Genomic DNA, 14,955 nt, shown 5'->3' on the forward strand with positions numbered 1-14,955 from the left:
TAGAGTTTAACATTCCTTAAAACCTACTCTGAACAGTTGTATTGTTTATTTATTTTCCATCTACTTCTATTTTATTATTATCATTAAATATTAGTTTAGATTAAACTTTTTGTATATTCGTATCACTTGTATTGTTACTTATTAATTTAATTGACAAACTTATATCATCCCATTTATCTGCTAAAAAATGTATGCAATGTGACGATGTTATAAATATAAAATATAATATAAAAGGTATAAATAATGACCATGACCTTTTATATAGAATATAAGCTCATGGGTTTCTCTTCAACTTCATTTGACAGTTGTACCGATTCCCAAACTTGGAGATATCTGTTCTCCCCCGAGTCTTTTTGACATTGTTTAATGAGTCTTTTCCTTTTCTCATGAAGTCCCTCATCAATAATCTCTACAGGATCATTTGATAACGTCTTAAACTTTCCATTTTAACTTAACATTCCTTCACCCGAAACAGACAACCACTATTTAAACTGTGGATAAAAGATGTTTATTGGTCTTGGAAGGAGGAATTCATGACGCAGTAGTCTGTTGCAGTGGTACAGCTGGTAGAGAATAATTGGCTTTACCAGTACCTTGTGCAGAGTTGTTGCAGGAGATTTTATTTATATGTCGTAGTTGATACAGTGATCCTGACTCAGATTGCATACTGTAACATAGTATTCCAAGTCATTCCCACTTTTCTTTGCTGAATCTGTTTTTAAATAGCAACAAACACGATAGGGAAAAAGTAAAAATGATATCAGCACTTCAATCTTAAATTGGATTTAATAGTGTAGAGACTGTCAAACAGTGGTTTAAGTGTGGTGTCTACTTAATCTTCTAATAAATCATTGTTTGAGCCTTTTGGTAGTCTGTAAGTGCTTGTAAAAATATAACACAGAAGTATGTCAAATATCAAATTCACATGACAATGAGGGAACCCACTAAGTTCAGAGGTCATGAGAAATGTTTTGACCTAAAAAAAAAAAAAGAAAGTTGTTCATGGGCCAGAAAAGGCTGAGAAACACTGGTGTAGTGACTCCACAAAAATGTCATCCTCATTTCAGGCTGTTGCTCAACAAGCTGAGTGTTCTAAAGCTAAAAGGCGATTGTGGAAACCTCTGGAAGTAGGTGATCTTACACATGCAATTTCATATCCAAACCACTTTCTTCTACAGATGATGGGGTCATTATTCACACATTGTAGAAGTTTTTTCTACCGCTGGGGAGCTAATTTTGTGGCTGTCGATTAATGACAGATAAGAGGCCTTGTCAGTGTGGTCCTGTGCTTTGTTGATTTACTTGTAACAGTATTTTTATTATTAGATACAGTGTAAAAGTGTACAGCAGTAAGGTTAAGTAAGGGTCTGAGGACTCGCTCCACCACTCATAGTTGCTCCGATAATTATGTCTACCATAAATAGCAGATGATGCCAGTGTGAGCAAGCAAAAATCATGTAAAATACAGGTAAATAAAAATAAAATTTAGAATAAGAATTGTATTTTTTATAAATCTAAATTACATTGGCGATAAAATAAACAAAAACGTCTTTTTTTTTTTACAGTACAAGCATGGAAGCGCTTTGCACTAATGTTTATTTTTCCGAGTTTTCAGGAGTAGCACCTGAACGCACCACAGTCTCCATAGTGGTCAGGTGACCGAGCGGAAGGCGGGCCATTTTCAGCTTCTCCTTCGCTTTTGGCACCAATGTCGGAGGTGTTTGTGCCTGGAAGAAATGGACTCTGGCAATGCTCGAATTTGATCATTCAGAGATCCGATCAGTTGAGTCTGTGAATGGCGCCAAAACAGGACCCTAAACCTAAATTTCAAGAAGGTCGGTAACGTCAAAGAGGAATAAGGCCTGGAAAGGGGGGCGGGTTTGTTATTGTTGTTGTTGTTGTTGATGCTGCTGCTGCTGGTTTAGCTCGACAATAGTGGTCTCCGGAGAGGCACACGGTGCAACGGAGGCGTTATTATTGTCCATATATGTGAGGGACGCCATTAAAACACACCCCAAAATGATTTGTATTAAAGCTCGTCGCCGTAAAATGACGCTAAGGGTATAAAACAGACGTTAATGCTAAGCTAACGGCTAGCTAGCTTTTTTATATGAGCTAGTTAAATCGTCATTTAGTCTGTCTCTGAGAACAATGCCAGTCCAAATCATGCTATTATCCATATTAGTCCAAAGTGTGTATCTGATGAGCGTTATGGTGGTCTAACGACTTATTACACTTTAATATTCTGTCGTAATACCCCCCCCCCCTTGTTTTCCTCTCCCCGCAGGTGAAAGAGTCCTGTGCTTTCATGGGCCATTGCTCTATGAGGCAAAGGTTTGTTTCGCTACTAACGCCATATGTGTGTTTTAATAGTTGATTATTAATTGCAAAACAAATGTGAGCCAAGGACTGACGCAGACCTGTGTGTGTGTGTGTGTGTGTGTTCTCTCGTTTCTAACAGTGTGTAAAGATCAACATAAAGGATAAACTGATTAAATACTTCATTCATTACAGCGGATGGAACAAAAAGTGAGCATGTTGGTTTGGATACAGTTTGATTCCCCTGCTGTGAACGACATCACCTAGGGCTTTTTAAAAAAATGTTTCATTGTTATGGAATTTCAAGGTCCGCGGTGTGTTTGTTTTGCAGCTGGGATGAATGGGTTCCTGAAAGCAGAGTTCTCAAATATGTGGACAGCAACCTTGCGAAACAAAAAGAGCTTCAAAAGGCCAATCAGTAAGTTCCCCTTTTATGTGCACATAGGGTAATGATAATCTCCCCAAGTAAGTGTTTTCTCCCCATTTGCACTTTTTCAATTCAATTTTGGACATGGATTCATTGGTAGTTGCTTTACAAGTTGAAGTGCAGTGCTCTTGACAGTACATTATCTGCACAAATAAGTATTAAGTAAAGAAATATTTGAAGTGGATTTATTTGATGACCTTCACTATTTATTTTCTTTCTTCCCCAGGGACCATTATGTTGAGGGAAAGATGAGGGGTTTAGCACCAAGCAAGAAGATTGCTGCTGTGCAGCAGAAAAATGTTGATCTGTAAGTGTCCACCTTGTTTTCCCACTTCTTCTCATTTAATGTAACATCATGTGAGTAGACATAGCGGCAGCCTATGAACATTGCATGGAGTACCTCATGCATGTATGTAAAGAGTGGGGGAGTCACAGGATGTGTGTGTAATATCACATCGTCACTTATAATGCCCTTTTTTTTGCATCCTAGGAAAGTGAAAAAGGCAAAGCAGAAGAGTAAGTAAAACATTTATGCATCACATGTTAGTGGCAGCTTTAACTTAAGTACATTTTGTTCATAATAATCCAAAATAGCAAAGGACAGTTTGTGTAGGCATCAAAATTGGATAGTAACATTTAAATAATACCTTGTAGAAAAGGCTTTGACAACCTGCCAGACTATTTATTAAAACCTTCATTTCTACATAACTAATAAGCTGGGTTTGTTTAGCCCCAGGGCCGGGTGAAGGCACCAGCAGTGGAGAAACGCCACAGGGACCACGGAAGAAGAGGGCTCGGGTCGATCCCACGGTGGAGAGTGTATGTATAGTCAGTTATTGGAAACCGCATGCAAACATACCTACATGATTAAATTGCCCAAACATTTCTCAGCAGGACATTTTGTTTATGTACAAAGCTTTGTGATCATTAGGCTTCTGCTCATAGTTGTGTGTGTGTGTGTGTGCGAGCAAAAACATCTTTTCTCTTTCAACAAAGGTTGAAAAAGAAAATAGTTTTTTTTTTTTTTTTGACTGATTGGTCCAGCTATTGGTCGACCCCAGACCCTTATAGGAGGTGACCAGTCCATTGTAGGCTCAACCCCTAAGAAAGAGAAAACAGACCCCAACGAGGGGGCCTGTTTATTTGTGATTGCAGTCATTTTCTTTAATAGTTGGTTATGAAAGGGAGGGATAAGGTGGCCCTAACTTCCTTCCCCATGTTACCCGCTCCAGAGGGGTTCTATGCAGCTCCCTGAATGGAGCCCCAGCTGCCAGAGACAGGGCAGCGGTTCACATATAATGGCCTTGGGGTTATTTAAGATTAATAATATGGTGGCAGAGGAGTTTTAGATTGAGAGAAAATAAATAAATATGCCAATATCCAAGAAGAAGAAAAAGTAAATGTACAAATATTAATGGAGAAATAATGAAAACAAGAATTATGAGTGTGGATGGGTGACAGCATAAAAAGGAAAACAGGATTTATATCTGGAGGATAATAAAAATAACAACAACAATGATGATGGTGATAATAATAATATGCTAAAACACAAAAAAAACGTGAACATTGTAAAATAAGAATATTGCCAGTAATAACAGCAAACAGCTAGAATGTATGAAACAGAAATAAAGATAAAACAGGAAAACAGTGGTGGCATACTGGGATAGTATGGCTTAAAACAAAACAAACACCTGATTCATTTGCATTCACTAATATGCATCGTTTTTGTATGGATTATCTTTTTTTTTTTTTTTTTAGATCAATTATTTATTGGTTTTTTTAACAGACAACTGATAGGGCATGAAAGGAAACACAATCGGTGGGGTAGCATAATGAAATAATGCCTTGTTATCTTCGTTTTACCCCATTAATCCCCTTCCCCCCACCCTCCTCCCGATTGGCATATTGAATTAACAGAGTTGTTCAATCAATCAAAACCAAACAAACAATAATATTAAAAAACAACAACAACAACAATAACAACAAAGAAGACAAAACAAAACCAACAATATCCCAAAGCACTCACTCATACATCATTCATTCACTCACTCATTCTACCCTAACCCAGAAATTCCATGACCACACACATAGCCAGTATGTCTGTTGCATGCACATCTGTACATGTACATTTTATATGTTTTAGTCAAATAGACAGACCAAAGTACACAAGAAATAGGCAGTTCACTGCACAGCCAGAAAAATAAATAAATAAAAATAAAAAATACAATTCTTACATTAAACTTTCAATTTTTTTTTACCAAGTTTGACCAACAGCTGACATTTTGTGTTTTAGCTGAATGTAATCGTGCAGTGGTAAGCTCTAGCTGTGCAATGTCCTTGTATGAAGAACGCCATTCCTTGATTGACATTACATGTGGGGGTTTCCAGCGGCAGGCTATCATCCTCTTAGCTGCTGTAAGCCCAGCAAACAGAAGACGGCTATTATTTGTTGTTAGTTTCAGAGAAGAAATATCATTAAGTAATAGTAGAGAAGGAGAGCAAGGAATAGTTCTCTCCACTACAACAGACAATACACTTGAAATATTTTCCCACAATCTGTTAACTTCCGGGCACTGCCAAACTAAATGAAAAAATGTACCAACGGTATTGCCTGAACAAAAATCACAAAATGGGTGTCTTTGGGGTGTAAAATAAAATCGATGGACAAACTTATAGTGAATCATCTGATGATTCGGGTTTCTAGATGAGATAGTAATATTTGACCATATAGATTGCCAGTTGAACTCTGAGGAAGCATTTATAATGTCACTTTTCCAAAGTCTATTTAAAGGCAGATGTTTGTATGAAGCCTCCACAATCAGTTTGTACAACTCAGAGGCAATACCCTTATTTTTACCTTTAGTATTCAGTTTAATATGAAAAGGATGATCTTCTAATTTGGAGTCCCACGGAACACCTTGAGCACGCATTGCTGCCCGTAACTGTAAATAAAAGAAAAAGGAAGTGCCCGGAAGATCAAAAGTTTTTTGTAATTCCCGGAATTCAAGGAGACCTTGTATCCCTATAATGTCCTGGAGTGTATTAACTCCCTTATCACTCCACTGGGGAAAAGAAATGGGTTTCCCATCTATTAAAAGACTAAAGTTATGAAAGATTGGAGACTGACGAAAACATTTTGAGTATATTTTTGCAAACTGTTGGACTTTAAGCCACACAGTGAAGAGATAGGAGATAATTGGTCCAAAGTCACGTTTCACTAGCTTATGAGAAATATTAGAATGTATCAAGTTCTGCAGGCTATATGGAGATGTTAATTTCTCCTCGATGGGGAGCCATGAAACCTGACTGTTTGGATTTAACCAGACAGCAAGTGGACGTAGGACAAAGCTCCACGAGTACCACTCAAAATTGGGCAAGTTCACGCCACCTGCTGATTTGTGCCTTTGCAATGTAGAGGTTTTAATTCTCGGTTTTTTTCTTATTCCAGAGAAACTGATTTATGATAGAATGCAACTTTTTCCAATAGTTGTTTGGAGGGTCAAGAGGGATCATTGAACTTATAAAATTTACACGTGGCAAAACATTCATCTTAATCACCGATAATCTAGAATGAAAGGAAGTAGGGAGTTTACCCCATTTCATTAAGTCTTCCTCTACATCCTTCAAAGCCTTATTAGAATTATTTATGGTTATCAAATCCAAAGAAGGAAAGATAGAGACACCCAAATATTTAAAATTAGTGACAACAGGTATAGGAAAGTTTAAAGTAGGAGTCTGATCGCTTTGTTTACCCAGTAACATTAATGCTGATTTGCTCCAGTTGATTTTATATCCAGAGATATTACTAAAGGTCTCAAGTATTTTCATCAAATGTGGAAGTGATTCTGCCAGATTCTTTATGAAAATTAAAATATCATCTGCGAATAAAGAAATAGAATGAGGTGTATCACGTTCAGTGATCGGCTCTATAACCTCTGACTGCCTTATTGCCTGAGCTACAGGCTCTAATGACAGTGAAAAGAGAAGAGGGGACAATGGGCATCCCTGACGTGAAGACCTCGAAATTGAGAACCTAGGAGAACAAATATTACCCGTTATCACTACAGCAGAAGGACTAACATACAACAGTCTGATCATGAGAATAAAGTTATCACTAAAGCCCATATGTCGGAGCACAGACCACAAGTAACACCACTCCAGCCGGTCAAAAGCTTTCTCAGCGTCCAAAGTAAGAATAGAACTATTATTTTCTGAACTGGAGGCTGAGTGTATGATGTGAAGTAGTCGGCGGACATTATCCGAAGCTAGTCTTGATTTTATAAACCCGGTCTGATCATGGTGAACAAGATGGGGCATGTAGCACTCTAACCTGGATGCCAAAACCTTTGCATACAATTTAATTTCACAGTTAAGGAGACTTAGAGGCCTGTAAGATGAGCAATCGACAGGAGGCTTATCTTTCTTTAACAAAAGAGATATTATAGCAATATTGGAGCTTGTAGAGAAAGATCCTCTGCAGATAGAAGCATTTATCATATTCAACAAATGAGGTCCGAGCTGAGGCCAGAGAGCCAAATATAGCTCTGGAGGTAGACCATCAATGCCTGGTGATCGGCCTTTATTCATTGATTTGATAGCTTGGCCTAGCTCCTCTATAGTAATTGGTGCCTCTAATGAGTGTACAGCATCCAAGGGCAATTTAGATAAAGATAACGAATTCAGAAAATTATTAGAAGTTTTTTCATCATAAACCACCTCCGATGTATATAGTTTTTGAAAAAACCCTTTGAAGGTGTGATTAATCTCTACAGGATCAGAGGTTAAAGTTCCTTCTTCATTTCTGATCGCTGCAATGTTTGCTAATTGGTTATTTGCTCTTAGCTTTAGCGCAAGAAGGCGACTAGGTCGGGCGCTATTCATATAATGATTTTGTCTCATGCGATGCATAATAAACTCTGTTTTTTGTCTCAGCAGGCTACTAAGTTCATCCAATAGGTTCTGGCGCTTGTTAATGTTTTCAAGCGACATATCATTTACCATACTTTGTTCTGTTGCTACAATTTCAGCCTCAAGAAAATCAATACGGCGCTTTCTACTTTTATTAAGATTTGATGCGAATGATATGGTTTTTTTTCTGATGCAACCTTTAATTGCGTCCCATAAGACTCGTGGGTCGTCGACGGATGTGCTGTTTATTTGTATAAAATCTTTTAATTCAGCCTCCAGTTCTGTTATATACACATCATTTTGGAGCAAACTAGCATTGAAACGCCAACGAGGGGCTCTAGGTTGGCCAGCTCTTATCGAAAAGGTGCATAATACAAATCTATGGTCAGATAGTGGTGTTGGACACAGAGTAGTGCTATCAATATTATTAAAAAGAGTTTGGGAGACAAAAATATAATCGATTCTTGAGAAAGTCTTGTGACAAGCAGAGTAGAACGAGAAGTCCCGAATAGAGGGGTTCATCAAACGCCACATATCCTCTAGTCCATAATCAGCAGCCAATTTTCGTAACGCTTTAGAGGACTACTGTTGATCTCTACTCTCTGTTACCCCTGTTCGGTCTGTCTGATGCAGCCACACCGCATTAAAATCACCTCCTATCAGGAGCTCAAACTCAGGGAGGTCTAGTAATATTGATATTAATGAATCATAAAAATGTTGATCAAAACAATTTGGGGCATAGGAGGCACAAATCAGAGCAATTTTGACACCATCATAAATAATCTTACAGAAAGTGATTCGCCCATCATCACTGCCCCCTGTTCCCAGAATACTATAATTTAAATTACGTTTAGCAGCTATAAGGACGCCTTTACTTTTTTTGTCAAAACAGGAGGATGCGATAACATGATAGTATTTATTCTGGAATCTATGTACATCAGGCTTCAAAAAATGTGTCTCCTGTATAAATGCAAAGTGTATATCTTTCCTGAACAGTTGCTCTAATGTGCTTATTCGTTTCTGGGGGGAATTAAGGCCCCGTGCATTCCAGGATAAGACACTGATTTTATTCATAGGCTTTCAAATTCATGTATAGCATGATCAGGCAAACAAACCCAGCTAGGAAAATTGAGATACAAATTAAATCTGGACTGAATCTGGGTCCCCATCCCACCCCCCACCATACACACCCCCACACAAACACGGATGTATGGATTATCTTATTCTACCTGTGTAACTTGATATCCTGAGGTCTCATTGCAATTCAGTCTTGTTTACTTGCATTTAAAAATGAACAATAAGGACTGCAATTTGGTGTGAGATAAATGTAGAGGAGATGGAGAAGCTTTGCTGCTCCCAAACACTCATTGACATGATCAACCATGTGTGTCCAGGAGGAGATGTTCACCAACCGCGTGGAGGTGAAGGTGAAGATCCCTGAAGAGCTGAAGCCCTGGCTGGTGGACGACTGGGACCTCATCACCCGACAGAAGCAGGTGGGGGGGAAAGACACACACAAACCAGAGTTTTTCATGTGTTTGCTTTAGATTTACTTTAGCTGAGATGAGATTTGGAGGTCAAACAATTTGCTCCACAGTAAAGAAAATGTCTATGTATTACAAAATAAGACTGCTTTTAAAAAATACCTTGGAACCAAGATCAATCCTAAACTCTTGTGCCATGAAATGTTTCAATGTCAAGATGACATTGAACACAAGCGGCTGAATTGGCCGTGAAAGTAGACGATAAAGAAGAAAACATCATTGAAGCTGCTCAGACAGGAAACGTCACAAGTCCTTTGAGAACGATGTTTGGAGCACAGTTTGAAATCAACCTCTTTGTTAGGAACACTGATGTTTGGTCAACTAAATCATGGCTTTCTGTTGATTCCAGTTATTTCATCTGCCTGCTAAGAAGAATGTAGAGACCGTCTTGGAGGACTATGCAAACTATAAGAAATCAAAAGGAAACTCGGACAATAAGTAAGAATCAGCCTGTCTTTGTTGTAAAGATGTTGAAATTAGAGAAACGTCAGTATCCTGTGATCATTAGACTAGAATCACCTCATGTGGTTGTCATGCAGTATTCATGTATCCCTTCACTACTTTCAGCCTGGACCCTTTTCCCCATGTTTCTGTGTCAAAGTGACCGACGGGAACAATATTTCTTTCTAATCTGGTCCAGTATTGTGTGAGAGCGTACTGCTGGCAGAACAAGAACTGAGCATGACTTGGTGAGACTAGGTTGTTCTCAGACACTTATTATAACAATCTGAGCTTTTTATTGACATAAACGAGCAAATTGACGTGCCCTATAGGATGACATCACAACACATCTTGTAGCTGCCTGTTACATTATTATACCTAAATAGTAGACCAGTTGGACATTTTTTTTCCCTAATACTTAGACACATCCATCCATCCATCGTCTACCGCTTATCCTGTATTCAGGGTTTACTTAGACACAACATGGGAAAATGGGTTGAAAAATACTGCAGGTGGTATTTTTCTAAAATAAAAAAAACTCAAGCATATGTCCTCAAACCCTATATCAAGTCCCTATATCCTGACTGAGGTACACAAGAAAGATCATCTGTGAACAAATCTGGTTTTCTCCGGCTCTTCTTCGAGCTTCTCAGGCATTTGAAATATTCCACCACGCCCGGAGAAAAACAACCAATCAGAGCAGAGGAGTCTCTAATGCCAATTCACTGCTTGTGAATCAGGATTTAACTAGGCCCCGCCTCTTTTAGGGTCCTATTTAGCCGTGTTTGGCTCGACTGTTTTCAACATGGTGACATATAGTGATTATGATAAGACTTCTTGATATTAACATTATAGTTAACACGAGATAACCAGTTAGCAGCCGACGTTAAATAGAAATAGGCAATACATTATCAGAATCTTCATTAATATTTGATCAGCACTGCTTAGTTTGACAATATAATCAGAATTCACAAGCTGCATTGAAAGCTGCGTTCGAGACTCCTCGGCTGTGATTGACAAATTTATTTTCATAAACGTTACAAACAACAGCTTTAACTTCCTTGTGTGGAACGAACAGATTTGATACAATCTAGTCCAATTTACCCAGCATGGTGCCACTTATGTACCAATTCCGCGGCCATGATTGGACATACCACTGATTTGATTTGTGTTGTAATTGCTGTAATTAAAGTATTTTTCATGCCTTAGCCCATTTACGGCAAATCATACATTCTGTGTGATGCTGTGTGTGGGCTGTGGGGTGGTGGTGTTGTACGCTAATGTAGTTGGAGACAGACTCACTGTTAGCTCGACTGGTTCAACATTGTTCATGTGCTAACCCAAGCATGATGCCAGCTTTGATTGATTTTTGAAAACTGTGCAGCGTCCGGGTCTCTGAAGGCTCTGGAAACTCCAGTGAAATATGTGACTTCCTTCTCTCCCCTCCATTTAGGGAGTATGCGGTGAACGAAGTGGTGGCGGGAATTCGGGAGTATTTCAACGTCATGCTGGGAACTCAGCTGCTTTACAAGTTCGAGAGGCCACAGTATGCCGAGATCCTGGCCGAACACCCAGACATGCCGATGTCTCAGGTGTACGGAGCGCCGCACTTGCTGCGTCTATTTGGTAGGGACCATGAAACGAACAAACACAGACACATTAAATGGAGACACACGCAGCTCACGCACACGGGCGGACACTGAACCGCCGCTTCGTGACTAGATGTGACTCATCGGTGACCTGATGGATCGTTTAACCAATGTACGGAGACGGCTACCTGTACGCTTTGGGACGATTTTCATTTTTTTGTTAGAAAATTCTTTTCATGTGGCTAAAGTGGCCATGGGAGTAAAGTAAATTGTGTCAGACACTTGTTGAAATAGTCACCTTACTTTCTTTTGCTGCAAATAAGGCTTTTGAAATGATGGGAGGTTATAAGAAGGATGAGGCTGGATGGGCTTTTGTCTTTTTAATATCCTTTTTAATATGCTCATCGTAGGCACCTCTTGTCAGCACCATCACTGATAGACGGGTTTCAAGGATGTTTCTTTACAGTTGTAATCACGCGCTGCAGAGCCCTCGTGTCCTGGGTCCTTCAATGTTTCCTATCAGGATGCTTTCTATTATATATATATATATACTTTATTTTTTGTTATATATGAACAAAACAAGAAACAAGCAAACAAAGAGGCCTAGGACATGACAGTACACACATTTGAAAGTAGGTACACATAAGAAAAGCATAGGTACAGTGAACAATACAAATATCCACATATTGGAATAGAATTAAAAATCTTTATCTCCTTTATCCTTTTGAAGCCGCAGCTCAAAAGTAAATTTCTCCACTGCCTGAATAGAGTTTATAATGTTTGTAAAGAGTCTCATGGTAGGAGGATTCCTCATTTAGTATTTGCTTTTTTACTTGCAAACATGAAAATCTTTAGGAGGTATGCGTCCCCTTTACTGAGACCTCCAGGGAGTTCTCCAGGATATAAACAGTTAAAAGAAAAGTCAAATACCAGAGTCTCCACAATTTACTCTCTCGCTTCCCTCCAATCAGGATGCTTTCTCTCGCTCCTCTGTAAAAGTGAACAAGAAATTAGCATGGTAATTTTGCCTTCTGGAGTTTCCTTCAGAAACACAGCCGTTTGCTGATTACCAGGAATTTAAAACTCGTCACTGTTGTCATTGTTTTGAAGCGGTCACATTTCCACGCTTTTTTATTTTTTATTTTTTTTATCTTTCTTGAATCTTCAGCCTGCAGTCTAATGCGTTGTGCATCACATGACTCCTTCTGTTTCTCCTGACAGTTCGTATCGGCGCCATGCTAGCCTACACTCCACTGGACGAGAAGAGTCTGGCTCTGCTGCTCACTTACCTCCAAGATTTCCTCAAGTAAGTCTTCAGTCCCACCAGAGACTCCGTGTCGTGTCTGGAAATGTCATGTTAGATCCATATTCATATTAGTGCAGCCAGGCTTGGTGCCGATCCTCAAAACAGGACATGGCATTTTATGACGGACAGATCGAATATTTGGCTGCTTTTTTTTTTCCTTCAAATTGTTTGAAGGTGGATTCATGTGTGATGACTGAAGTAAAAGACATTGAAATACCACGACATTTACATTGTACATATTTACGTGTTAGTGTTAAGATTCTCTTAAAGCAGCAGAATAGTAAGTTAATGAATGGTGATAGAGTCTTCCCTTTCTTCCCTAATTACACCTCTAAGCCAGCATGTCTTAACTCTGAGCAGGGTCATTCATACACTTAATTAACCACACACCAGCTTAGACCCAACAAATAATTGTAGAGATCCGTGTTAATTTAGTCTTATTAGCAGCTGAGGAGTCGTGGGTATATTTAAATATTGCATTTCTAAAAACACAGTTTTTTTCTACACATCTTTCTCTTTAGCTGCCTGACCTTTTCTGAATCAACACTCATCAGACATCTTGACATTAGTTGGGACAAAAGCTCAGTGTTTAGCCTGGAAATAACATAAATGCCACTCCTCCCCCGCCGAGCCACAGCATTGTCATTTTCAGGATTTGCTACAGGTTCCGTATAAAACTAGAAGAAACGTTACATTATTATGTTATTTGAAGCAGGCAGCGTTTTTTGTTATTGTTGTTCTAGCTGTTCTCTCCCCAGTGGATGGCCTAATTTCCTGTGAATAGCGTTATCTTTTCACATCTTATGTTTGTCCACACAAACCTCATATTCAACAGGACAAGACTCTCATTTTGACAGGATGGGGGGTTGAGTGATCATTTTCCATTCCTTTTAAAGCCTGTTGTGCGAATCCCCTCGAGAGGCCTCACCAGCTTATCTCCTCTAAAACTCATTTAGTGTTTTTCAGAGATTTGCTGGTAAATTGGATAGGAAGCTGAACAGAATCATTGTTGAGGGTGTTGTTTGAGTTGTCGGCAGAAACTGTTTCCATCCTACTTCACAATCAATTTCACCTGTTTTTGCAGGTACCTGGTAAAGAATTCATCCACCCTCCTGAGTGCCACTGATTACGAGGTTGCACCTCCGGAGTACCACCGCAAGGCTGTGTGAGAGCTCTCAGCGCTCCTACTGACGCACCTCCACCCACACCACATGTAAAATTACCATTACTCCCCTTTTGAGTGCAGACTTGGACAAGATGTTTTTCCATTGAGTTGATACGCTTCCTCTACAAATGTCTCAGGAGCTTGTCATAGTTGAGAAGTAAAAAGAAACATTATTTAGCCGAATCTCTTTCCTCTTTTCCTCACTTCTTCGAAAAGGCACAAGGAAAAAATGTATTTTCTGTTGACAAGTAACTGTTTCCACAAGCAGCTCTTCGGTGTTTTTGTGCATTCCACCCAGTAGATATTTCATTACCGTTGCATGTATGTATTTATTAGTGTTCCTTCTGCCACATGAGGTGCAATTTATTGCTGGACCACATGGTCAGCACTCAGCAGTTGATGTTTTTGTATCTGTATCTTGTGCATTTGTATCAATTTGTAAAAAAAAAAAAAAAAAAAATCTCAACACACAATCTCTACATGGTTTACTGTGTTTCCTTCATATGATATATTAGAAATGATCAACACTCTTCTTCAAGATTCATTATGCAAAGTGTCCAAAATAACGGAGAAAAAGTCTCACAACATTAGACATCAAATTCATGGTTTATATGGCCCCAAAGAAAAAGCAGTTTTTCTGTTTTTTTCATAACGAAAAATAATCAGGAAGTAGCAGAAGAAGTGATAGTACTTGTACTACAGTAAAAGTAGATATGCAAGTGTAGAAATACTAGCAAAAGTCACAGTTGGAAGTTAAAGTGTTATCTTAATCTAAAATATTTGGCTTTATCATAATTTATTCATTCAATTATGTGTTAACAATCTAAAAGTATATGTATGTATATGTAAAAAGGAAAATGTTTCCGTCTGAATTGCAGTGTAGCAGAAGTTGTCTTAGTAGCAGACAATGGAAATACTAAAGTAAAGAATAAGTACCTCGAAATTTACATATACAGCACTTAAAGTAAATGTATTCATTCAGTTACTACTTTCCACCATCCATTATTGTATATGAGGGGGCTGGAGAGTCTCCTCCATCCTAAACGGGTGGAACGGCAGCGGTCTCCGAGGTAACGCTGTTGCCATGGAGACACGGACAAAGGAAGAGATAGCATTTATTCTAGCTAAGTGAAGGACAATACCACATTTAAAGAAAAAAAAATAGACAATAACCATCCTCTGCATTTAAGCATAATGTTAAACGAGTCACTTACTAATGTGTAGTCAACGTTTATTACATTCTATAAAGTTCCAGT

At 38.7% G+C, this 14,955-nt stretch overlaps 1 protein-coding gene across 1 annotated transcript; it reads left to right on the forward strand.

Moving 5' to 3' along the window:
* The first annotated feature begins 1,640 nt into the window (after positions 1-1,640).
* On the forward strand, positions 1,641-14,178 carry LOC311010168 (mortality factor 4-like protein 1). The gene is made up of 12 exons (XM_084004742.1): positions 1,641-1,835; positions 2,288-2,334; positions 2,462-2,529; positions 2,651-2,737; positions 2,973-3,053; positions 3,237-3,262; positions 3,477-3,565; positions 9,049-9,150; positions 9,548-9,636; positions 11,093-11,265; positions 12,450-12,534; positions 13,619-14,178. The coding sequence occupies exons 1-12, from the start codon at positions 1,796-1,798 to the stop codon at positions 13,701-13,703; spliced, it is 972 nt and encodes a 323-aa protein (XP_083860868.1). The 5' UTR covers positions 1,641-1,795; the 3' UTR covers positions 13,704-14,178.
* The last annotated feature ends 777 nt before the right edge of the window (positions 14,179-14,955 follow it).

This window comes from Eutrigla gurnardus (genome assembly GCF_963514095.1).
Source record: "Eutrigla gurnardus genome assembly, chromosome: 1".
In the NCBI taxonomy this organism is placed as follows: Eukaryota; Metazoa; Chordata; class Actinopteri; order Perciformes; family Triglidae; genus Eutrigla; species Eutrigla gurnardus.